The following is a 26,872-nucleotide window of genomic DNA, read 5'->3' as shown; positions in this document are numbered from 1 at the left end:
TCTAACCCTGTCGGTTCCATCAATGACGGTAGACCTGGGTTCAGAAGCTGTGATCAGAGACTCAAAAACATCACCGAAGGGTATCTTTTTCTGTTTATGCTTTCTCCACGTCTACTTTATTTTCACCTGGCAGGACCTCCTGGTTGGAAGATGGCAGTACAAAGTCCAGGAGTTCCTTGGTTTTTCTTCCCATAAAATATGCTGGTGATATTTTCACATTTTGGGGTTGCTTTTAAATGCTCCTGGATTTCTTGAGCACACGCAGAAACAGGAGGTTGTCTTTGAAGCTCTCTTGGAATATGAAACAAAAACTCTCCCCGAAGCCCCCAGAGTTGGCCCAAATTGTGCCATGCACATTGCCAACAAGTAACTGCAGCAGGGAATGGAACTATGCTAAGTTATTTAGGTTGGAATTTTGCTAATTTGCTTACACTGGAACCACATTCTATAGTAGACAGCTAGGCCAGGGATGTGATGCTAAGCAGCAGGATGGCTGTTTACCCAGGTAAGGGGGAGTAGATACAGGGGAGGCTACAGAATCTGGCACAAATACCGAGTGTGGCAGATGACGTCATGGAAACCTTTACCCTCAAGTTACAACTGCCTTCTTCCGCTGGACAGCTCTATTTGTAATAATGTATAGTAATCGCATATCTGCAACTAAGTCTATCTTCTTGTTTCCATGCAAATCTGGCCTCCAAAGGCTCCTTCTTGCCTTCATGGTGTAGGCTGCCTTTTTCAGTGTTACTCTGGCTATGTCTTCTTTCCTCACTGTTTCTTTTGCCGGGGCCTTAATGGTCTTTACTACATTCACTGACCCCAAAGAGTCAAACCCTGGCTGATATTGGAGAAAACCTTACTTTGATATCCGGAGAGAAATTGAGGTTTAATTATTTTTGTCGTCTTTCTATTCCGTTCGGGGTTCTTCAGGCCAAGTTCAGTACTTGCGCCAAGACTGCGGCTGTGCGACAGAACCTACCTGGGCCGTCTCTAAAACGAAGGGACTGGCTTGATCCATTACAAAAACTCTTCTTGCGGTGCGATGCGGTAGTCTTGATTGGAAATCGGATAACAAGAGAGGACTGCAGACGTGGAAGCTTGAGTGAGTGGAGTGTTTGGGAACCTGAACCCCACGTTGCTTTGTGTGGTTTGAGGGAGGTCTTGCCTCTTCTGCATTCCGCCCACCAGTGAATTTGACCACCCGTACCTACTCCAAGAGCCCGCCAAGGTGGCCGGTCTCTCTTCCCCACGCACTCGTCTTCCGCGGCGAGCCCTGCGCAGCCTACTGGGGCCGGAGCCTCCGGGCCAAGCCAAGTGTGGCGTCCGGCGTCCAGCGCGGCTTGCTCCGGAAAGCCTTTCAGGATTCTTGCGGCCTCGGGCTAGGTGGCCTCGGCGGCAGATCCAGATGCACCCGCTGTTGCGTCTCCGCCGCTCGGCTTCGGGAAGAGAGGCCAGAGCAGAACGGGCTGGGGGAGGCGCCACGGCGGCTGCCGCCCATCTCCCGAGGGCCCGACCAGGCTTCCTCGCAGGCGGCCCGGCCCTGCCTCACGGGGTGCCTGCGCGTGCCTCCCGCCCCTCCCCACCCGCTCCGGTCCGCCTCACCCCACCGCCGGCTTTGTCCGCCAGCCGTGCGGCGGCCCCTCCCCGTTCCCGTCGGCTCCTCCCCGCCCCCTCCGCTGGCCCCACTTCCTCGGCGCAGGCGGCGGGAGCGGGACGGGGACGAAGGGGTTAACCCGGGGCTCTTCCCGGCGCGGAGGGATCCGGAGCCGAGCCGAGCGCGGTGCTGAGGCTGCCTCAGCGAAAAAAATGTCCGCCTGAGGAGACCCACAAGTTCTATTCGGGGGGACCGCCAGCCCGCCCCGGGAGGAAGGGGCGGCCAGGCCCGAAAGCCGCCTCCCCGGCCCGGATCCGAGAGCTCGCGCGGGGCAAAGTGAGCTGAACCGCCGGGCGGTGCAAGGGGAAGCCCGAGCCAGCTCTCCCGGCCAAAGTGAACTTTAATCGAGGAGGTTGGATGCGGAGACGGGGCGGCAGGTAATTGCGGGCCGGCGAACGGGAGGGGGACGCCGTGGCGAGGCTGGGGGCTGCGGGGCGCCGCCGTGTCCCGGCCGGAGCAGAGGCGCCGCTGGCCCGCGCCCCAACTCCGCACCCCTTTGTACAGAAGCGAACCCGGGGTCCCCTCCAAGTTGGGGAGCAGAGTGGGGGTGGAGGCGAGAGTCGCGGACGGGCAGGCCCGCGGGCGGCGCGCTCGGCCTGCGCGCCCGGCTCACCGCTCGGCAGGGGCTCCCAGGCGCGCGGGAGAGCGGGCTCTTCGGCTACCGAGCCAGGCTCATTGTTAAGCAGCTCCGGGGTCGGCCGTCCGCAGGCAGGGCAGCAAAAGTGGGAGGAGGCCGAACCGGGGGAGGAGGACGCCGGGCGAGAGCGGGACTAGTTGTCGGTGTTTCTGTTTTCTTTTTAAAAACGCTTCTGGGACGCGCGGGGGATGCTTTCCGACCCCCGGGGCCCGCGGGGGACGTCCGGGAGGCGGCGGCAACAGACGCGGGCCTGAGAGCGGCGCGTTCCCTGCAACTTGTCAGTTCTATTGTTGCAGAGCCAGTGAGTCACTTCGCTACTCCCCTCGCCGCCGTTCCGCTCGCTGGATGCCCAATCGTCCCTCACCCCGCCCCTCGAGACCCCCGCCCCGGCCTGGCCCCGCGCGTTGGGCACCCGGCGGCGGCGGCGCGGGGTAGGGGGCGCCGGGGAGGAGGCAGGACGGGCTCGGAAACTTGCGGGAGAGGTGGCGAGTTGCGGGAGCCCCCGCCTCGCTCCCGGGCCGGGCCGGGAAACGCGTGGATTCACGCACCCGTGCGGGCGCCCGGCTCTCTTGCCCCCTGCCCGCGCGGCGGTGGGGAACGAGGAGGGTATTGGAAGTCAGCCTGGCGCTTTTCCTCTTCCTCTACGCCCCTCTCCATCCCCGAACACACTTTGGGCCTCGGCGGTCTCTGGCTTGTCTCTTAGCACAGCCTTTTTTCTCTGCCTTAGGACCTGTTAAAAGTGGCCGAAGATGAATCCCCAGCAGCAGCGCATGGCCGCTATAGGGACCGACAAGGAGCTGAGCGACCTGCTGGACTTCAGTGCGGTATGAGAGCTTTCCGCGGCATCTTGGGGTTCTGCTGAGGTTTACAGAAAAAGAAAAGGGGGAGAGCGACGTGGAGACTAAGCAGCGTGAACTCCATCTGCTTTGAGCAGTAGTTTTCAGGGCTGGAGTCCAGCTCCCCCAAGTTGGACACCTGAACTTTGATGTAATGTCTAGACTTGCAGATTTAAAACTTTAATGCCAGAGGGGTCACTTGATTTAACCAGTGAAAAGGAGAACAACTTAATCTTGAGCTTTGGTTGAGTCACCCTCTGACCCTGATGGTTATTAGGGATTTTGAACTTCATATGAAAAAAGAAAATTGTTTTTTTCTTCAACACTCCTAACCATTTCCTTTCCCAAGATGTGGTATAGTTTATGGTACCTGAACGATGTCAGTTACAAGAAGCTAGTCAAGGACTAAAATTTCCAGCCTTTTGGATTGAACCCTCCTAAGATAAATGTATATGGACTTTACACGTGTATGTGTGTGTAAATGTATACATATTATAAGAAGTGTATGTGTATATATATATATGTTTGAAATTTTTTTAACATAGGGAAAAATATCACCTGAAATCAAAGAGCCTATTGCCGTTATTTCTAATGGGTTGAATTCGTTTATTAACTGCTTTTACAAAATGAAGATCATTGACCAAAACTTACCATTTAAACTTAATAATCTTAGAATCTCTCATACAAGTGACTGAATTTTCAGAACAGAAAATAGCCAGTATTTCCAAATAGTGTGAGGAAATAGTATCACCAAGTGTGTTTGCCTCTCTGGATCTGAATGTGTATCTCCATTTTTAACTTCTCTCTGAAATACAGTAACTAATTGATAACGCTTGATGAACTTCTGTTTGCAAGGAGTCTAGCAGAATTTCAGGACTAATAGAAACGTTTGGGTTATTTTGCAGATGTTTTCCCCACCTGTTAATAGTGGGAAAACCAGACCAACGACACTGGGCAGCAGTCAGTTCAGCGGATCAGGTAAGATCATGTCTAAAATCACAAACTCATATGTTGGTGTTATGATACGTTTATGTAGAAAAATATTAAGTATTTTAGTATTTTTCTTTATGCCATTCTTTAGCATCTAGTTAAAACTATCAACAAAAACAACAAGCCCCAAATGTGGGCTGTAGCTCTAAGGATCCATTGACATTTCTTTGAGAATTTCAATGTGAATTAAAAATTTTTTCTTTTCTCTGAATTTTTAAGTTGAAAATCATCTTGTTAGAGTACAGGGGATTGTGTCATGCTTCTGTATTTAGAAAAGTACAAGAAGAAAATGCTCTTTGGTCTATGTGTGTTGTTTTTTTGTTTATATATATATATGTGTGTGTGTATTTTAAAATTTTCCTAAGTTTTAGCCCTTTAGCATTATTAAACCTTTGGAAATAAAAACTTTAGCATTATTAAACCTTTGGAAATAAAGACTTTAGCATTATTAAACCTTTGGAAATAAAGACTTTAGCATTATTAAACCTTTGGAAATAAAGACTTGGTAAAATAATATTACTTAAAATAGGCGTATGAAAACTGAAATTGAGTCAAGCAGTAATTAGTAAGACTTATTTGAAAAGATGGCTATTCCTTTGGAAGTCTGCAGGAAATTAACAGTTTTGTAGACAGTTATTTAAAATGTTGCAAATAAATGAATAGAAAGTTAGATTTACTTTCAAATAACACAGATGACTGAATTCTGTCCTACATTCCCATTACAGTAGGATAACATTGAGAATAAGTTAAATTCCTACTCTTACGGTAGTGCTTTGCTCTTTAAATTTATCTCCTGTATATTTATAACTACTCTGCTCCATTATTAACATTTATCCCGTATTTCTTAAGAATGCATTTTCCTCTTTATACTCATGATTTAAGAAAATAAATGTTTCAGAAGCAGGGTTCATCCTAGTGTAGAAAAGCTATAATTTTCTGTTTAACTTAGATTATTCCTAGTGCTCAGAGATGAGAAAAAAATAACGAAAGCCAAGACAGCATCATCCTAAGAAAACCAGCTGTCCAATCTGTAGGCTGAAACTCAGTATATTTCTTTTTGACTGTTGCTTTTTTCTTTCCCCTAATAAAATGATAGTTGATTTCTTAAATGTGAAAGCAAAACATCAGAAATGGTTAATTTCATAACCAGTTTAACCCTTTATACCACTTTACATTAAAAAAAGTTTCTATTTAAAAATCACACACTACTTGAATTTACTAGAATTCATTTTTAATTATGAAATTACAACTTAAAGGGAAAATATAGAATGTTTTACATCTCAAGTAAAATAAAAATGTTTTGGATTTTAAATATTCTAAAGACTAATATTATTCTTAATCAAAAGAATATCATAAAATGTCAGCCAAACCTCAGCTCTTCTCCCACCTCTGTCTGTTTATTGGTAATTGCTTGGAAAGTCTTTGTTTTTTTGGGTTGGGGAGAGAAAATTATTTGTTAATATAGAAGAAGCCTGTTTTCTCTTTCTTTACTACTGTTTTGAGTACCTATCAATTTTTGCAGTTGATATACTCAAGAACTTTGAAACTAACTTTGTTGACTATGTAGTAGATGCTTAGTATATTTCATTAAAAATGATATTGCTGTTTCAGATTGGCTTGAATTGTAGAAAATATATGTAACAGACATTGATATCAGGGACATGAGCTTCAGAAATTTGCTATTAGAAATACTTTTCTGTTTTTGGAATAATGTCCACTATGTATTTTTTTTACTTTTTAAAATTAAAAAGTATGGTGACTTGATGTGTATTACTAGCATGGACTGGAGCAGTTGTGGGTCCTTTTTGTAGCATGCATTATATAAAGAAAAAATTATTTTTCTACATTGTAGAAGTGTTCATAGTATTTGTTTCTTTGGAGCAGGAAATTTTAAGTTTTAAAACTGTTAGGTTTTGTATCCATTGAAAACAAATATTTTTCTGTGTTTTTTTTTAAATTTCAGGAAAAAATTATAATTAAAAAAAGCTGTGACCTTTAGTAATTTTGAATGGATTTAGCTTTGGGGGAAGGGGAAATTGCAAAGCAATTATTTTATGTGAAAGTATACTGGTAGATATGGCCTTATAGCCGTTTCTTATCTTAAAGGAAATGTTTAAAAGAAATTGGTATGACAGTATTGTTTTATTTATGTATTTTATTGACACTTTAATAATCTTCTGTCCTGATGTCAAAGGATATGTAATGCATCCTAGTGACTGATTATTTGCAATGTATAAGGAGCTAAAGATCTGACTTTCCTTCTGAAGACATGACTTAAAGACTAATTACCTTGTTTTTGAAATAACATTTGTAAAATCCCAAGGCTTTGCCTCATGAAAACTGTAAGTGTGTAGTATAATTTCCCTTATTGATTGACCTTTTTGATGCTGACTTAATTTCACTATAAATGCTATAGTATGTGATGTTATTTTAAAATCTTATTCTGAATGGAAAATATAACTTGTATGATAGCTGACACTATCAAAAGTCACCGTGGAAAAAGTTAATGTATATTTTATATTACTTATTTGCCTTGACAATAAGTAATATGTCAAAAAATATGGCAATAAAAATTAGTCATAATTTTTATTTTTTCAGCAAGGGTGTTAATTTTCTTTGCATTATAATAAGACCGAACTTGTCCACTTAATAGTGTAGCATCTCTGAGGTATTCTTATGGTGACCTTGAGAGAGGGGCTTCTTTCTTTAAGAGTCAAAGGTAAGGCACTTTATAGGACAACATGGTCCTATTAGAGGAAAGCTTGTTGAAAGGATTGACAAAGTGGAAATAGTTCGGTGTTTAAATCAACTCTCCCCTCCAACTTTAGGTCTTGAGTGTGTAGAACTAAATTGTGATATTGGGCTTAGATTTTAGTGGTTTAAATATTTACATGATAGCTGAAAGATTTCCTTTGTTAGTTTTTGAATCCAAGTCATAAGAGGTGTCCAAAGGAAGTGGGATACATTTGTTTTGTAAGCAACCTATACATATTGAGTTTGTCTCTTATATTTCTATCTAGAAAGTTATTTTAGCTAGCAAGTAAAGCTTTCACTTTTCTTTGTTCAAATCAGACTTTTGTAACACTATAAATTTCTTCTTGCTGAGGATTTTTGGAAAGAATTATAACTATTTTTCTAGCTCTTAATTTTTAAAAGGGATGCAGGATTTCATTTTTTGGGGGTATTTTCATATGTACATAGAGATTTTTTGAAAACATCGATAATAGGGGCAGAAAAATGAATTCTCATTAAATTTCTCCTCAGTTTTTTACATTAAACTTTTGTTTTGAGATAATTGTAGATTCATACGCAGTTGTAAGAAACAATACAGAGATCCCACTTGCACTCTACCGTGCTTCTCACAGTGGTAACATCCTGTAAAACTGTGGTACAACATCACAGCTAGGTTTCTGACAGTGATAAAGTCAAGATATAAGAGCAGTTTCATCATCACAAAGATTCCTGATGTCCTGATGTTTCCCTAATGTAGCTTTATCTATTTTTAAAGTAATTTGAAAAGAAAAAAAGGGAAAAATTAGTCAATACTTACTCACAGATTGCCACAGCATTATTCAAGATATCAAAAAAGAGAACACCAAAGTTTTACCAATGTATTTTTTAACTGAATTGTAAATATAAGTAGGAATGGTAATTTTAAATAAAGGCAAAACTAGGTTTGGGTTTTTCACTTAAGGTATTATAAACTTATGAGTAGGGTATGTTTCATATTGTGTACCTATCAATATTGAAATTTGTTGACTACAGTGTGTAGTAATACAGACTTACTCAAATTTAATACTGCTATTTGGATAACTGAGCCATGTTAGACATTTGCTTCTGGCAAGCTGTAATGATCAGTTAAAGTTACTGCAGAGTCAACAGGCATATGAAGAAAAATACAATATTTTAGGATAAATATAGTCTATTGTTAAGCAGCTTATTTAAAGTAAAAGTTAAGTAGTAAAGGAGTTTTTTTAGAGAATCTGTATATGAGAATATAATCTTAGAAAACAGAAAAATTAGATACAAGATTATAACCATGAGTATTGTGTGTTTTTAGGAGTAGTTCCTATAGAGTTATTTTAAGTAGTCATGGCTTATAATGGATTTGAAAAGCAGTTTGATTAGGTCACAGTATTTTAGAGGCTTGGTTTTACAGTGAGCCATACTTTTGATTAATTATTATTTCTGTTTTAATTAACAGTTTAAATACAGATTCAACTTTCTTTTATGCTATCTTTTGGTTTGTGTTTTTATTTGAGTTTTAAAATCATTCTCTTGGATAGGAAAATTGGTATTGTTATTTATTGTTATTGCTATTGCTGTTGTAAAAAAGATGAAGATTGCTGTTGTTATTTAGTCACTAAGTCGTGTCTGACTCTTCTGCGATCCCATGGACTGTAGCCTACCAGGCTTCTCTATCCATGTGATTTCCCAGGCAAGAATATTGGAGTGGGTTGCCATTTTCTTCTCCAGGGAATCTTCCCAACCCAGGGAGCCAACCTGGGGAGCAAATCTGTGTCTTCTGCATTAGCAGGTGGGTTCTTTACCACTGAGTCACCAGGGAAGCCCAAAGATGAAGATACTCAACTTTAAATTTGAACACAATTGTTTTCATTTTCACATTTTATATTTAATGGGGCTATATACAGTAATTTCTTTTTTTATATGTATATTCTTTTTCTTTTTTTAAATCATTTTTAAAAGTATTTATTTATTTGGGCATTGGGTCTCAGTTGCAGCAAGTAGGGTCTTCCTTCGTTGTGGTGCACGGACTCTAGTTGTGGTACATGGGCTTCAGAGCACTCTGGCTCAGTAGTTGTGGCTCATAGGCTTAGCTGCTCTCTGGTTAGTTCCCAGACAAGGGATTGAACCTGGGTCCTCTGCATTGCAAGGCAGATTGTTAACCACTGGACCATCAGGGAAATCCCAGTAATTTCTTATTAAAGCCAAATAGTCTTTTTTGTTCTTGAACAATTGATAATCATATGTGGAATTTCATTGTCTGCCTAGTGTTGTCAAAGACTGGAATGACTTTCCACAAAAAAGTAAAATAACACTATCAGAAAAAGTCTCCTGGAAAAAAAAGTAGTTTCTGGACAGTGTGTGGGATAATTAAAAAAAAAAATTTCCTTTAATAGGACTGCTTTTGGGTATTGCTTGAATATGGTGTTTTGGAAAGGAATGTTGAAATTTGAATCTAATGCTTTTGTGCTTATAGAATAAAATGAAAAGAAGATGGACATTTAACTGTATCAGTTAGAAAGACTTTCTGCTTTGTTAAATAGTTGAGCCACATTTATCATAGATTTATCAATTAAACCCATATTTATTTTAGTATTTGCACATCTGGGTATTCTCCTAGCTTTTGGGAAGGTGGCAAATGGAGAAGGATATAGAGAAAAGGGGGAGGCATTTCATTATCTAGATAGATAAGGCATAAAAATATGAGGCAGATAAATATCTGTAACAAAAAATGTCAACAGTTGCACATCAGTGTAGGTTATATTGAGTCCATAAGAATAAGGATGTGTTGAGGAATGAGGGGACTGGTTTAAAGATAAATCAGAAGTGTTGAATTTAGAGTTGACTTTAAAGGAGATACAAAAAATGAGTTAGAGAAGAGAAGACCTGTCCTCCCAAATGTCTTCCTTCTCATTAACAGAGACCTGGAAATGGGAGGCTTGCTTCAAGGGCCTGTGTATGTACAATTCAGGAAAAGAGAAACTGATTTTTATTGATGACAGCTCCTGTGCTCCTAGAGGAGCTCATGTTTATAGACTGCATGGGTTCAAATCTAACCATTGCTGTTTATGAGCTGGTGATCTTGGGTATGTTTCTTACCCTTTTTATGCTTCTGTTTCTTAACCTGTAAAAGCCTCATGAGTTGTTATGAGTGTTAACTGAGTTGATAGAAGTAAAGCTCTAGGAACAGTATCTGGCACATAGTGAACCGTGGTGAAGTGAATTGTTAGTGGCTCATATTGCTTGATGCTTAGAGAGTCTGTTGATTTGCTTCTTGGTATTATAAAAAATATGATAGTGAATACCTTTTTGTACATCCATACATTTTTATCTACACTTCAGTTTACTTTGGCTAGGGGGTGGAGATTTGGGGTTTTGTTCCCACAAGTAAAGCTAAGTGAGTGAATGTGTACCCTAGGGAAAGGTCAAGGATTGATGTTAATGGTGGAGTTAAATATATAAAATTAGTTACTTTGGTTGATTATTTATTACTTTATAGATGGAGTGTTTGATGACATTTGGTGCAGATTTGTATTTGTATATAATTTGATTGTGTGGTGACTGGAGGGAATTCTTGTCATTCTCTGAGCTATGCTTGTTGAAATGGAGTGGAATCTAGTTGGATTCTATACATTTCTGATACATCTACTGTTTGTTCTCTCTCTGTTTTTTGTTACTTTTGGATACAAAAGCATCCAAGTGTTACTCTGTGCATTCCATCTTTCAAATTGTGTAAAGTTCTTCACTTTTTTCCTCTGATGGTGAAGGGAGTGGAGTGAGTTGGCATGATTATATTTAATGTAGAAAATGTGAGAGAGCCCTTGAATTCTTGGCATTTTATAAAAGAGGCAGTGGAGTATAGTGGGAAGAATTGGTCTCAGGAGCCAGATGACTGGATTGGAACTTATTAGCTGGGCCCTGGAAAAGTCATTTAAATGATCTGAGCATACTTTTTTCCTTTGTGAAGAGTGAATGATAATGCTTACCTTCAGAATCCATATGAGGATCAAATAAGATCTCTGTATATTGCTTACTACGCTGCTGTTGCTACTGCTGCTAAGTCGCTTCAGTTGTGCCCGATCTGTGCGACCCCATAGATGGCAGCCCATCAGGCTCCCCCATCCCTGGGATTCTCCAGGCAAGAACACTGGAGTGGGTTGCCATTTCCTTCTCCAATGCATGAAAGTGAAAAGTGAAAGTGAAGTTGCTCAGTCGTGCCCGACTCTTAGCGACCCCATGGACTGCAGCCTACCAGGCTCTTCCATCCATGGGATTTTCCAGGCAAGAGTACTGGAGTGGGGTGCCACTGCCTTACTATACTATGCAGCTTCAAAAATAGTAGCTGCCATTGTTACAGTACCCTCTTAAATAATACTAATGTAATATTATTAATTAATAGCAATAATTATAACCAGTTGTATAGCCAGTGTTTATTGAGCTCTTAGGTATGCTAACATATGCTAGGTACTATGCTAGGCTGTTTATAGGCATTACCTCATTTTGCTTTGGGTAAAATGCGATATTTATGGTGGTAGATAGTGTGAAGAAATGCCCATCAAGGACAGCATGTTAAAGTTGCTTTTTAGTGCCATAAAATTGTACATGTTGTTAAAATTCTAAGAAGATATCAGGCAGAAGAATAGTTTTGAAAGGTCATTCATTTCAGTTTAGTCGCTCAGTTGGGTCCAACTCTTTGCGATGCCATGGACTGCAGCATGCGAGGCTTCCCTGTCCATCACCAACTTGCTAAAACTCATGTCCATCGAGTTGGTGATGCCATCCAACCATCTCATCCTCTGTCATCACCTACTCCTCCCACCTTCAGTCTTTCCCAGCATCAGGGTCTTTTCCAGTGAGTCAGTTCTTCGCATCAGGTGGCCAAAGTATTGGAGTTTCAGCTTCAGCATCGGTCCTTCAAATGAATATTCAGGACTGATTTCCTTTAGAATGGACTGGTTGGATCTCCTTGCAGTCCAAGGGACTCTCAAGAGTCTTCTCCAACACCGCAGTTCAAAAGCATTAATTCTTTGGTGCTCAGCTTTCTTTATGGTCCAACTGTCCCATCCATACCTGACCACAGGAAAAACCATAGCCTGACTAGACGGACCTTTGTTGGCAAAGTAATGTGCTGAATTTTAGTATGCTGTCCAGGTTGGTCATAGCTTTTCTTCCAGGGAGCAAGTGTCTTTTTCATTTCATGGCTGCAGTGATTTTGGAGCCCAAGAAAATAAAGTCGTCACTGTTTCCATTGTTTCCCCATCTGTTTGCCATGCAGTGATGGGACTGGATGCCATGATCTTAGTTTTTTGAATGTTGAATTTTAAGCCAGCTTTTTCACTCTCCTTTTTTACTTTCATCAAGAGGCTCTTGAGTTCCTCTTCACTTTCTGCCATAAGGATGGTGTCATCTGCATTTCTGAGGTTATTGATATTTCTCCCGGCAATCTTAGTCCAGCTTGTGCTTATCCAGCCTGGGATTTCACATGATGTATTCTGCGTATCAGTTAAATAAGCAGGGTGACAATATGCAGCCTTGACACACTCCATTCCTGATTTGGAACCAGTCATTGTTCCATGTCCAGTTCTAACTGTTGCTTCCTGACCTGCATATAGATTTCTCAGGAGGCAGATCAGGTGGTCTGGTATTCCCATCTCTTGAAGAAATTTTCACAAGTTGTTGTGATCTACGCAGTCAAAGGCTTTGGTGTAATCAATAAAGCAGAAGTAGATGTTTTTCTGAAATTCTCTTGCTTTTTCCATGATCCAGCAAATGTTGGCAATTTGATCTCTGGTTTCTCTGCCTTTTCTAAATCCAGCTTGAACATCTGGAAATTCACGGCTCACATACTGTTGAAGCCTGGCTTGGAGAATTTTGAGCATTACTTTACTAGTGTGTGAGATGAGTGCAATTGTGTGGTAGTTTGAACATTCCTTGGCATTGCCCTTCTTTGGGATTGGAACTAAAACTGACCTTTTCCAGTCCTTTGGCCACTGCTGAGTTTTTCAAATTTGCTGCCATATTGAATGAGCACTTTCACAGCATCATCTTTTAGGATTTGAAATAGTGCAACTGGAATTCCATCACCTACACTAGCTTTGTTTGTGGTGATGCTTCCTAAGGCCCACTTGGCTTTGCAATCCTCTAAAATGTAAAGTGCTCTTCAGGCACTCTATCATTAGGTGCCTAGTAACCTTACCTTTATATTTTTGTAGCTGATTTCTTCTTAATACTATTATTTTATGGACTACATATTGTATAATGCAGAATGGTGTACAGAAATGTGTATACCTATTGAAACCTTTTTCCATGTTAATATCACCACTTGGATAAAGTGTTTTCTCTATATTCTGTCTCTAGTTGCTTGAAAATTTTCTTTTCTGGAGTGAAGTGTAGTTTAATTAAATTAATAAATTAAAAATGATGTGACCTGAGAGGATAGAATAGCTGGGAGACAGGTTGGATAGAATGTTAAGAGTCTATGGGGTAGAGCTTCTTCAGTTTCTTCTTAATGGCAGAGAAGGATCATAAACTTCCCTGATAGCCTGAAGCAGCACATTTTACGTGAGTAGAAGAAATCTTAAAAGTCTTCACATGCATTTTGCTTTGTATTCCCTAGCACAGACATATTTGTTGTAATATAATTGTGTTTTAATTAATCATTGAGTAAAAATGAGGCGAAGGCAATGGCACCCTACTCCAGTACTCCTGCCTGGAAAATCACATGGATGGAGGAGCCTGGAAGGCTGCAGTCCATGGGGTCGCTGAGGGTCGGATACGACTGAGCGACTTCACTTTGACTTTTCACTTTCATGCATTGGAGAAGGAAATGTTAACCCACTCCAGTGTTCTTGCCTGGAGAATCCCAGGGATGGGGGAGCCTGGTGGGCTGCTGTCTGTGGGGTCACACAGAGTCGGACACGACTGAAGCGACTTAGCAGCAGTAGCAGCAGCAGTGGCCGGAGTGGAATGGGATGCAGTCCTATGCTATCCTTTCTTTTGTGAGAAGGCCAGCCTTAGAGTTTCTTTTTTGGCTGTTATTGGTCCTGGATCTTTTCTGGTTGCCACAGAAATCTCTGAAAAAGGATTGTTACACTGGTTGGGAGTGGTTTTGGTAGGGAGGAAATTGTTATTTCATAAGTAATGCATAGAGAGATTTGCTGTAATATATGTAACTGTCATTGAACCTCTGTTTTCTTTTTCTAGCCAGATCATCCTATAATTTTTTTGCATATCTGTGACTCAAGAAGAAAATGTATGTTTTTACAGACAGAGCTTTGGTTTTTAATCCATGTTTAAAATGTGCTCTCACGTGTTCCAGGTTAAAAATGTGCTCTCATAAAGACCATGGTGAGTCATCCAAGCTACTATAAGCTGATTGGGGACTTAAAGATCGCACAGAAATGAAAACGGATTAGGGATTGGTTACTAATTTTTATTGCATTGAATAGTGATTCAGGGATAAAACCTTTAAAATAAAATAACATTTTGAGATAAGGCACAGGACAGAAACACTAGCTTTCTTAAGAAACAAAAGACTACCATACCTTATCTTTGGCTATTACAAATGAAAAAAAATGGCTCAAGATGTCATTTTCTCAGATCTGTTTCAGACATTAAGATAGTGCATGAATTTGAACTGAGGGAATACTCTGAATTTGGGAAATTATTCCAGTACTCCAAAGGAAGTCTTTTTGGAAGTAGCCTCCCTCAGAAGTTGCTGATTTGTTTTCTTCTGGTGGTTTTGCTGGTGAGCCATTGTGAGGCTTTTAAATGAGCAGGATTACCTCATGATGACTCTCCCACCACTTCGTTGGTGATTAGAGAATGCAGATTGAACTTAATATGATCACACAATGCCAGTCAGTGAGCAGGTGTGCTGCTGTTCTCAGCAAGAGTTGTGAGTTAGTGGTAGGGTACCACGGGGAACCTTGCTTGGAGGGAATTATAGTCATCAGCCTCTTGGTCCTGAGGTGTGTGTTGAGATTGTTGGGAATAAACGAAAGGTTTGCTGTGCCACTAGGTTTGCTTGGCTCACTTTGGATTTATGGCAGAAGCATGATTTGGCCACAGGTTAGAGAATTTGAGTTTATATGGGCATTCATAAACAAGGGATGAACATTGTTTAGTTCTCCTGAGTGAGGAAGTCCTCTCTGGTTTTTGCTATTTGGAAACCCTGTTGTATCCAACTGACTTTGACCTACTTAGGCTTTGGAAAATGTTTTTCAGTGTTGGTTCTGATTTGGAATAAAGTTAAAGGCGGGGGTTGGTTGTTGCTTGTTGAATCTCTTGGTCACAACTTACAGACAACTTGATTATGCTTTTCCAACTAGGCAAGTAATAGATTCATTTAAAGACTTTATTAAATATCCTAAATATCTCTTACTTAACCATCAACTAGTTCTTTTTATTCTAGTTGATAACATGGTTTATTTATTATATGTCAAGACCACCCTTCATCTGCCAAAGGTTCACAATCACTGATCTGCCATTTTCACATCCAAAAAGATCTGAGTCAAAATTTTCCCTTTAAATTCAGCATAAACTATTGTAGTGGCAAATATGCTCTTTTCTGAAGGGAGGTCATTGACATTCCCTATTTTTTTAGTTGGAACTTCCCTGCTTGCTCAGTGGTAAAGAATCTGCCTGCCAATGCAGAAGACATAGGTTTGATCCTTGGGTAGGGACGATCCCCCGGAGAAGGAAGTGGCAACCCACTCCAGTATTCTTGCCTGGAAAACCCATGGACGTAGGAACCTGGCTGGTGGGCTACAGTCCATGGGATCACAAAAGAGTTGGACACGACTTCACGACTAAAAAACAACAGTTTTCCTAGTTATTGTATAATTACCAGGTTCTGGGGATGATGTTAACATACAGCATATATACTCTTTCTTTTCTAAAATGTGAAAAACGGAATTCTAAAACCCACCTGGCTCCATGGATTTCTGAAAAGGTATTACAGACCTCCCTTTGTGTGTGTGTGGATGTGGGAGTGAGTGGGCACGGGGGTGTGTGTGGGTGAGTGAGAATTAGCCTCCCTCCCTCCTTCACTGTTGTTTTCAACTCAAAAATTTGTTTTTTGGACTAAAACTCTATAGACTAGAGACTGAATTATTTTAAATACAGAAAAAAAATTTTAGTGGACTTGTTAATATAAAAGGAAATTCTTCTTGTAATACAGCCTTTTCGGACTGAGCTTTGTGCTTTGAGATGTTTGCCTTATATATTGTTTTAGGAAATCAGTTTTTATTTTAAGTAGGGATAAGCTTTTTATCTTTTGGGCTAAGGAGTGTAGTGATACTTGCCTGGTCATTTTGCATGGAAATTTTCAGTGTGCTAATAGAAATGTTCTTATATATATAATATTCATAAAACCAGGTAAGAAATAGTTACGTATATATACATGTGTATATAAAACTAGCTGCCTATGATTGTGTGCAAGAGAAAGCCTCAACCCTGGTCCATATCCAAGTTTAACTGTGTGAGAACAAACAAGAAAATCCCACCAAGCCATATGCATGAAGAAAAGGAGGTGCTAAGGTTTGGTTTCATAGAGGACAGACAATAAAACCAGTCTTTGGTAGTTTTATTCTTTCCTTTTATATTGGTTAAAAGGTTCGTAGTGTGATGTTTCGGAGAAGGCGATGGCACCCCACTCCAGTACTCTTCCCTGGAAAGTCCAATGGACGGAGGAGCCTGGTGGGCTGCAGTCCATGGGGTCGGGAAGAGTCAGACACGACTGAGCGACTTCACTTTCACTTTTCACTTTCATGCATTGGAGAAGGAAATGGCAACCCACTCCAGTGTTCTTGCCTGGAGAATCCCAGGGACGAGGAAGCCTGGTGGGCTGCCGTCTATGGGGTCTCACAGAGTCTGACACGACTGAAGCGACTTAGCAGCAGCAGCAGCAGTGTGATGTTTATTCCTGCAGTGTACTCGTTAAAGGCATCTTCAAAACAAATTGTGATTCTAATGAGTGGATGAAGTTTTCCTCAGGAGCCTGTCATTGGCTCAGTGCTATTATTGTTTAACGTAGCTATGAAAGTAGCAATGAAGGGCGTGTGTAATAAACTAGTCCTTGTATACCTGTTGTTTTGAGAGTCAGGTCCATTGGCTATTCTGACTTTTCTGGTTTCCTTGCAAACCTGTTTCCTGTAGTATTACCAGTGTTACTGTCTGAAGAATCCTTACATAATATTGAATAATTAAATTGACATTAAGTTTGTAGAGGTTTGAGATACCCTGTTGTGGGAACACAGAACGGGCTATACAGCTCAGGTCTGTCTTGCCTTCATATTTATTTAACCTCTCTTGTCAAACTTCAGTGTGTTGCCAGAGTGAATAGAGTATTGCCAGACTGAGACTGACACTTGCTGAACAAGTTATATAGCAGTGGGACTTTGCCCAGTGAATGATTCAGGGAATGAGAAGAGTCTTATTATTATTTAAAAGAAAATCAATAATAATAAACGTACTTCATAAATATTTACCCATTCACTATTTACTTCATAATTCTTGTAGGAAGTTGGTAAGTGTTCATTTTACAGAGGAAATAGAAAAATCAACAGTGATATACATTTGCCTGTGGTTTCTTATTGCCCCTCAGAAGTAGCAAACTGATCAGTTGTAGTTGCACCTGCACTGATACTAATCTACACCAGAGTACGGTTTGTCAGGAGGAATTTAATATCTCTAGAAATCGTTAAAATTTGTTCTTATAACTGGAGGCTTAAATGGTGCCAAGTTGATAATCTTCAGAAGAAAGTGCTTCAGGATTTATTTATTGTTAAAAAGAAAATGATAATCAAACGCCTCCATAAAATAAAACTCTTCTTGTTAGTATTACACAATATTAAATATAAACAACTACAGTCTAAAATGTCTTTAGGAGAGTTTCTTCTTTTTGTGTGAGGTCCTCTCTTGTTGTTCAGCTGTTGTCAGCTTTTGTGCTTTGGGAAGAAGATAAAATTTGATAGTTATAAGATACTGGAATATTCACAGGTATTATTTAGTTGAGGCCATAGAAAAGAATGGTTATTTCATAGTATAGAAAATTCTTTATTTTCACTTCCCCCTTTTCAAAGATTTAGTGTTTATTTAGCTACAAAGGCAAGTAAAAGCAGATAGAAAATAGTTATTCCAAGGGTAGTTTAAAATATTATTAAACATGTAGAAGAGGTTTTAATGGAAGTTGTTAAAATTTAATTTTGACAACGGACTTTTAAAAGCATTAAAATGAAAAGATATATTTGAGAGGGTGCCAGTCTAGTGAATTTTGTATTTTTATTTATTTAAAGTAGACTGGGCTTTCATTTTGTTGAAGCACATCAGTAGGCATAGGAGAGAATATGTTAATGTGCTGTTTTTTATTGGTCTATGTAGAATGGTTTGTTCACTTTAAGGTGGTGGAGAACAGAGACAGTCACATTGTGGTATGCTGGAGAGAGGAGGGGTTCGAAGTCACAACGTTTGGTTCATTGTTGGCTTTATCATTTACCAGATTTGTGATCCTACAACAGTATGTTAACCTGTTTATTTTGTGTCTAAAATGAGGAGAATAAAAATACTGCCTAATGGGTTGTGATAGTGATCAAATTAAATAATTTTTAGGGAAATTATTTCTAAAATGTGGAGGTTTGTGATTCTGTTCTAATTTTTGTTGCTTTTCAGTCGCTACATCCTGTCTGACTTTTTGTGACCCCATGGACTGCAGTATACCAGGCCTCCCTGTCCCTCACCATCTCCCGGAGTTTGCCCAAGTTCATGTTCATTTTGTTTACATTTGCCCAAGTTTGCCCAGGTTCATGTCCATTGAATTGGTGATGCTATGGAACTATCTCTGTACTAATGTACTACAACCATCATCCTTACTAATATTAGTTGTCTTACAATGTTAGGTGGCATAGCAACTCTTGAAGGGTTTCCAAGCTCACAAGTTTATGGGCAATGAGTGACTATTCATGCAAAACTTCATTTCTGACAGTCAGTTTAGCTCAGGTGATTGAGAGGGATGATAATCTAAGGAACCACCTTACAGTAGGGACCCCTCAGAATCTCAGAATTCTTCAGATGAATTCTTTCTCTTTTTGGTTAGATGAAGGAAGTTAAAGCAATAAAGTAAACTTATTAGTAACTTTGAGTCTTGTATTTTCAGCTTAGTTTTAAATGCTTGTTGAGGATCTGTTGTAGTGACAGTGTTAACCCTAGGCTTAAGCAGGGTGGCAGCTGAATAGTTCTTAGGAAAGTTTTTGCTTTGTTTGATGAGCAGTTATCCAAACAACATTTTAGTGTCAGTAAGAGTTAACCTTTTGAAGATTTTGAAGTACTGGATGTGGTGGCCTTTGTATGCTCTTGAGTGAGGATGGGAGGATGCAAGGGTGGAATTGGGAAATAGAAGTGGAATTCTCATCTTCCGTGTGCCTGTGCTTGCAGCAGGAAGTGTTAGCTTAGTCTCATCATGAAGGGCCAGGACGCTGTGCGCTGGTGCTTCTGTTGCTGTGCTCTTTGTGCTCAGGGACGATGCGCTTCCCCAGGCCCTGTGCTGCCCCTTTCTAGTGTGCTTGTCTGGACATACAAAACACCTAGGCCACTTTTCATTGGGAAATAGTGAGGTTTTTACTTACTCTGTGTATGTATGTGTTAATGGGATTGTATTGTTTGGAACTTTTCACTTTATTTTAAAGAAAGAAATGAGCAGATTCAGGAACCCAGAGCCAGTGTGGCTGTTGGGGTGGTTTTGATGGAGGATGTGTACTGGTGAACTTCATTGGAGCTATTTTCTGATTTTTCTTTAGGAGAAAACAATGGCTGGGTTTAGGTGAGAGGGGTTATAGGATGATTTGACAGTCATTTGACTGGTGTCAGGAAAACTTTGGGGCTTTCTGGTTGTAACAGTTCCTATTCCATCTTGAAAGATCTGTGTTAAATTGCAGTGATGTGAGAGTAGATTATAGGTGAGACAGGAAAACTGTGGACCTTAGGAATGGATAATTAGGTTTCTAAATATAATTTCTAAGAACCCTGGGGCCAGATGAAGTAGCTTACTTTTCTTTAATAGATATTTCATGGCTTTTGCATTCTTGTTGCTACCACTGTAATCTGTTACTTCACTACTGGATGTCATAGTAGTCTCCTTACTTGGCCTCCTTACTGCCATTTGCTCTGTTTTATTCTGCTCAGACTGACATAACAAAATAATACAGGCTGAGTGGTTTAAACAACAGCAATTCATTTTCCAACAGTTCTGGAAACTGGAAGTCTGAGATCAGGGTACTGACATTGTCAGGTTCTGATGTGAACTCTTCCTGGCTTACAGGATCTCTTCTTGCTGTGTTTTCACATAGCCTTTCCTCAGTGTGTGCATGACAGGAGAGGAGGGAGAGAAAATTGTATGGTGTCATTTTCATGGGTGTGTGCTAAGTCGCTTCAGTAGTGTCTGACTTTGTGACCCTATGGGTTGTAGCCTGCCAGGCTCCTCTGTCCTTGGGATTCTCCAGGCAAGAAGACTGTGGAGTGGATTGCCATTTCCTTCTCCAGGGGATCTTCCTGACCCATGGATCAATCCTGCATCTCATTGTGTCTCCTGCTTTGGCAGGCGGGTTCTTTACCACTGGTGCCCCCTGGGAAGCCCAGTGTTGTCTTACAAGGGCACTAATGCCATTTGCAGGGGCCCCAGCCTCATGACCTCATTTCATCCTAATTACCTGTCAAAGGCCTCATTCCAAATATTGGCTTCAATAGATGGAATTTGTGGGAGGGAGATGCAGATGTTTAGTCCAAAACACAATCCTCATATCTTTAAAACATCTTTCTCTTATGGTTTGTCTCAGAGTCTACATTGTTCCCTATTGGGTATCAAAACAAACGGAAGCCCCACCTTGGCATTTAAGTTCTTTAATAACGTGATAGAAACTTACTTGAGCCAGTTTTCTTTTTTTTTTTAATTTTATTTTATTTTTAAACTTTACATAACTGTATTAGTTTTGCCAAATATCAAAATGAATCCGCCACAGGTATACATGTGTTCCCCATCCTGAACCCTCCTCCCTCCTCCCTCCCCTTTCCATCTCTCTGGGTCGTCCCAGTGCACCAGCCAGTTTTACACTCAGTACCTCCCAGTCTAAATTGTATGGTTCAGTTGCACTGGTTTTTCACCTGACTTCCTGCCTCTGTTTTTTTATTTTTTTTTCTTACTAACTGGAATACTTACTTGCTGATTTTGTGTCTTTTTAACCCCCTTTCCTTCATGAAATCTTTTCCAGCCATTTTGGGTCACAATTTTCAAAAAATATGGCTCCCAGATATTTAAAGGATATTTGGGTAAAGGAAAATACTTGTTCTTTTTTGCTCCTGAAGGCAAAGCTAAAGCCATTAAGGTGGTTATGACCAGTAGATCTTTGATTCAAGCCCGTTACTGTAGCTAGACAGCTAATGGGTTAGTCCTATAAATTTAAAAGAAGACTGAAGACTGCTTTTTGTGAGTATTGAACAAAGGATTTCTGTTTTAGAATATACATATCTTAGATTATATGCTTTCTGAGAGCAAAAATAGTGTTTTACACTTGTATTTCTGCAGAATACCCAGCTTTTGATTTCAAGTGTCTGCCCTCTGATGCCCTCTTGCAACACCTACCGTCTTACTTGGGTTTCTCTTACCTTGGATGTGGGGTATCTCTTCACGGCTGCTCCAGCAAAAAGCAGCCACAGCTCCTTACCTTGGACGAGGGGTATCTCCTCACCACTGCCCCTCCTGACCTTGAACGTGGAATAGCTCCTCTAGGCCCTCCTGCGCCCGTGCAGCCACCACTCCTTGGACGTTGGGTTGCTTCTCCCGGCCCGCCACACCTGGCCTTGGGCGGGGGGTAGCTCCTCTCACCTGATCTTGCACTGTCGCAGCCTGGCACTCTTGGCCACCGCCCCGACCTCGGACGCGGGATAGCTCCTCTTGGCTGCCGCCCCTGACCTCGGACGTGGGGTAGCTCCTCCCGGCCATTCCTGCCCCGTCGCAGCCTGGCACTCTCGGCCACTGCCCCTGACCTCGGATGTGGGGTAACTCCTCTCGGTCGCGCTATGTGCACCGTCGCAGCCTCCTGCACTATGCTATGTGTGCCGTCATATCACACTAGGACCACAGCCTTGTCTAACTCAATGAAACTAAGCCATGCCCGTGGGGCCACCCAAGACAGGCGGGTCATGGTGGAGAGGGCTGACAGAATGTGGTCCACTGGAGAAGGGAATGGCAAACCACTTCAGTATTCTTGCCTTGAGAACCCCATGAACAGTATGAAAAGGCAAAATGGTAGGATGCTGAAAGAGGAACTCCCCAGCTCAGTAGGTGCCCAATATGCTACTGGAGATCAGTGGAGAAATAACTCCAGAAAGAATGAAGGAATGGAGCCAAAGCAAAAACAATACCCAGTTGTGGATGTGACTGGTGATAGAAGCAAGGTCCAATGCTGTAAAGAGCAATATTGCATAGGAACCTGGAATGTCAGGTCCATGAATCAAGGCAAATTAGAAGTGGTCAAACAGGAGATGGTAAGAATCAACATTGACATTCTAGGAATCAGCAAACTAAAATCAACTGGAATGGGGGAATTTAACTCAGATGACCATTATATCTACTGCTGCGGGCAGGAATCCCTCAGAAGAAATGGAGTGGCCATCATGGTCAACAAAAGAGTCCGAAATGCAGTACGTGGATGCAATCTCAAAAACGACAGAATGATCTCTGTTCGTTTCCAAGGCAAACCATTCAGTATCACAGTAATCTAAGTCTGTGCCCCAACCAGTAACGCTGAAGAAGCTGAAGTTGAACGGTTCTATGTAGACGTACAAGACCTTTTAGAACTAACACCCAAAAAAGATGTCCTTTTCATTATAGGGGACTAGATTGCAAAAGCAGGAAGTCAAGAAACACCTGCAGTAACAGGCAAATTTGGCCTTGGAATACGGAATGAAGCAGGGCAAAGACTAATAGAGTTTTGCCAAGAAAATGCACTGGTCATAGCAAACACCCTCTTCCAACAACACAAGAGAAGACTCTACACATGGACATCACCAGATGATCAACACCGAAATCAGATTGATTATATTCTTTGCAGCCAAAGATGGAGAAGCTCTATACAGTCAACAAAAACAAGGCTGGGAGCTGACTGTGGCTCAGATCATGAACTCCTCATTGGCAAATTCAGACTTAAATTGAAGAAAGTAGGGAAAACCACTAGACCATTCAGCTATGACCTAAATCAAATCCCTTATGTTTATACAGTGGAAGTGAGAAATAGATTTAAGGGACTATATCTGATAGATAGAGTGCGATGAACTATGGATGGAGATTTGTGATATTGTACAGAAGACAGGGATCAAGACCATCCCCATGGAAAAGAAATGCAAAAAAGCAAAATGGCTGTCTGGGGAGGCCTTACAAATAGCTGTGAAAAGAAGAGGAGCGAAAAGCAAAGGAGAAAAGGAAAGATATAAACATCTGAATGCAGAGTTCCAAAGAATATCAAGAAGAGATAAGAAAGCCTTCCTCAGCAATCAATGCAAACAAATAGAGGAAAACAACAGAATGGGAAAGACTAGAGATCTCTTCAAGAAAATTAGAGATACCAAGGGAACATTTCATGCAAAGATGGGCTCGATAAAGGACAGAGATGGTAGGGACCTAACAGAAGCAGAAGATATTAAGAAGATGTGGCAGGAATACACAGAAGAACTGTACAAAAAAGATCTTCACAACCAAGATAATCACGATGGTGTGATCACTCACCTAGAGCCAGACGTCCTGGAATATGAAGTCAAGTGGGCCTTAGAAATCATCCCTACGAACAAAGCTAGTGGGGGTGATGGAATTCCAGTTGAGCTATTTCAAATCCTGGAAGATGATGCTGTGAAAGTGCTGCACTCAGTATGCAGCAAATTTGGAAAACTCAGCAGTGGCCACAGGACTGGAAAAGGTCAGTTTTCATTCCAATCCCAAAGAAAGGCAATGCCAAAGAATGCTCAAACTAACACACAGTTGCACTCATCTCACATGCTAGTAAAGTAATGCTCAAAATTCTCCAAGCCAGGCTTCAGCAATAAGTGAACCGTGAATTTCCAGATGTTCAAGCTGGATTTAGAAAAGGCAGAGGAACCAGAGATCAAATTGCCAACATCCGCTGGATCATCAAAAAAGCAAGAGAGTTCCAAAAAAAACATCTATTTCTGCTTTATTGACTATGCCAAAGCCTTTGACTGTGTGGATCTCAATAAACTGGAAAATTCTGAAAGAGATGGAAATACCAGAGCACCTGACCTGCCTCTTGAGAAACCTATATGCAGGTCAGGAAGCAACAGTTAGAACTGGACATGGATCAACAGACTGGTTCCAAATAGGAAAAGGAGTAAGTCAAGGCAGTATATTGTCACCCTGCTTATTTAACTTCTATGCAGAGTACATCATGAGAAACACTGGGCTGGAAGAAGCACAAGCTGGAATCAAGATTGCCAGGAGAAATATCAATAACCTCAGATATACAGATGAGACCACCCTTATGGCAGAAAGTGAAGAAGAACTAAAGAGCCTCTTGATGAAAGTGAAAGAGGAGAGTGAAAAAGTTGGCTTAAAGCTCAACATTCAGAAAACGAAGATCATGACCTCTGGTCCCATCACTTCATGGCAAATAGATGGGGAAACAGTGTCAGACTTTATTTTTCTGGGCTCCAAAATCACTGCAGATGGTGACTGCAGCCATGAAATTAAAAGACACTTACTCCTTGGAAGGAAAGTTATGACCAACCTGCTGCTGCTGCTAAGTTGCTTCAGTCGTGTCCAACTCTGCAACCCATAGACGCAACCCACCAAGCTTCCCATCCCTGGGATTCTCCAGGGAAGAACACTGGAGTGGGTTGCCATTTCCTTCTCCAATGAATGAAAGTGAAAAGTGAAAGTGAAGTTGCTCAGTCGTGTCCGACTCTAGCGACCCCATGGACTGCAGCCTACCAGGCTCCTCCGTCCATGGGATTTTCTAGGCAAAAGTGCTGGAGTGGGGTGCCATTGCCTTCTCCGATGACTAACCTAGATAGCATATTAAAAAGCAGAGACATTACTTTCCAACAAAGGTCCGTCTAGTCAAGGCTGTGGTTTTTCCAGTGGTCATGTATGGATGTGAGAGTTGGACTGTGAAGAAAGCTGAGCACTGAAGAATTGATGATTTTGAACTGTGGTGTTGGAGAACACTCTTGAGAGTCCCTTGGACTGCAAGGAGATCCAACCAGTCCATTCTGAAGGAGATCAGCCCTGGGATTTCTTTGGAAGGAATGATGCTAAAGCTGAATCTCCAGTACTTTGGCCACCTCATGCGAAGAGTTGACTCATTGGAAAAGACTCTGATGCTGGGAGGGATTGGGGGCAAGAGGAGAAGGGGACGACAGAGGATGATATGGCTGGATGGCATCACTGACTCGGTGGACATGAGTCTGAGTGAACTCCGGGAGTTGGTGATAGACAGGGAGGCCTGGTGTACTGCAATTTATGGGGTCGCAAAGAGTCGGACACAACTGAGCAACTGAACGGACTGGCCCTGCTTTTAGGTCAAGTACCTGGTGATTGATTATTTTTAGATTTGGGGTATGTGATAGATTGGTGGAAAGAAAGATTAAATCTCCTAAATTAAATTTCTTAAGATAAATGCCCTGATTTGCGTTTTTCACTAGTATCAGCTTCATAGGGAAGTTTTAAGGGAGCACTGAATTTGTGTGGATTAGCTGACCAGAGACCTGTGGTGTTCATTTGTTAGTATGTTTCACCTGTTCTCTTATTTCTTCTGAGAATATCTTAGCTCATCCACAACCCCACATTTAACCATCAAGGATGAGCAGGAAGTGGCCAAGTGGTAAAGCCATTGAGGTTGTATGTGAGTACAGCTGTCTCTACTGAACCACAGCCAGCCCTAGCTCTGAAGAGCAAAGAGAAGTGATACTTTCATAGTGTTTTCTTTTCTCAGGGCATGTGTCATTTTTGTTCTTTAGTAACTTCGTATTGTGGGAAGGATGGCTTCTCTGCTACTGGCCTTGATTGGGTAGAGGAGCTCTGTTGTATGAGGGCCAATAGGAACCCTTCTGTCACAATCTGGAAACCACTAGGTGGCCAAAACCTTGGAAGTGATACTTTTCCTACAGTAACCCGGATTTTTGCCAATTGAACCACAGAAGAGAGGTTATATGACCTAGCATTAAAATAAATGTGGGGAAACATCTGTAAGAGCAGAAAAAAGGTAATCTTAATGGAACTGAGTCTATTCGCCTGCTTAATTTGTAGTGCAAGAGTGAACAATCACCTTTTATTTAATGCTTCTAAAATCATCCTCAGATTTTTGGGGCAAAAGCTGTTTTTTGTCAACTGTAGAAAATATGTTGTGTTTGTGTTTTGAAATTAGGCTGCAAACCTCAACATGAAGTCTTTGGAAATTGTATTTTTTATTTTTATTTTTTCTGAAGCCAGGAGAATTGAGTTGGCCAGTCTAATGTACTTTGGAACTAAAATGTTACCCTTGTATGGGAATTTGGGAGAATCTTGTTTTGAGGGAAACATCAATAGAAAGTGAAGGAGTTTTGCCAGGAGAGATCTAGGGCTATATCAAATTGGAGATGTGATCTTTGTGATAAAGATGGTAAAAATTCTCATTGCATTAATCCACCTCAGAACAAATACTGTGCATTGTAAGCGTCTCACTGACCTTCAGACCACTTTATCTGAGATAATGAGATAGTGGCTGTGACATTCTCAGCTCTCATTCAGCTTACCTCTGAAATGTATAGAATATATTGCCTTGTTTTAGTTACTTATTTCAAAGAAAAACTGTCATTGCTTGTGAAATCTGCAAATTTTTGAGATGTCACCTTTACAGACTTGAGATTGATTTTTAGGTTTCTGAAAGTGCCCATTTGCTCCCTGTGAAAGGAGCAGGTTTGCATTTATTCAGTGAGTCTAAGATGAGGTAATTGGTATTTTTATGATTTGAA

At 41.1% G+C, this 26,872-nt stretch overlaps 1 protein-coding gene across 4 annotated transcripts in view; it reads left to right on the top strand.

Moving 5' to 3' along the window:
• Nucleotides 1-1,710: 1,710 nt before the first annotated feature.
• The window catches only part of TCF12 (transcription factor 12), a 395,418-nt gene continuing 370,256 nt past the window's right edge, over nucleotides 1,711-26,872 (top strand). The window contains exons 1-3 of one of the 4 annotated variants that reach the window (XM_055537842.1): nucleotides 1,711-2,031; nucleotides 3,019-3,115; nucleotides 4,033-4,105. In XM_055537842.1, coding sequence (XP_055393817.1) covers nucleotides 3,041-3,115; nucleotides 4,033-4,105 — 148 coding nt within the window. In that variant the 5' untranslated portion in view covers nucleotides 1,711-2,031; nucleotides 3,019-3,040. Of the gene's footprint in view, nucleotides 2,032-2,453; nucleotides 2,593-3,018; nucleotides 3,116-4,032; nucleotides 4,106-26,872 lie in introns of those variants that run through there. The other 3 variants (XM_055537845.1, XM_055537843.1, XM_055537846.1) reach the window with 3 other exon arrangements.

Source organism: Bubalus kerabau, chromosome 10 (assembly GCF_029407905.1).
Source record: "Bubalus kerabau isolate K-KA32 ecotype Philippines breed swamp buffalo chromosome 10, PCC_UOA_SB_1v2, whole genome shotgun sequence".
NCBI lineage: Eukaryota > Metazoa > Chordata > Mammalia > Artiodactyla > Bovidae > Bubalus > Bubalus kerabau.
Note: the sequence above shows the minus strand (reverse complement) of the source record. Positions and strands in the feature narration are given on the sequence as shown.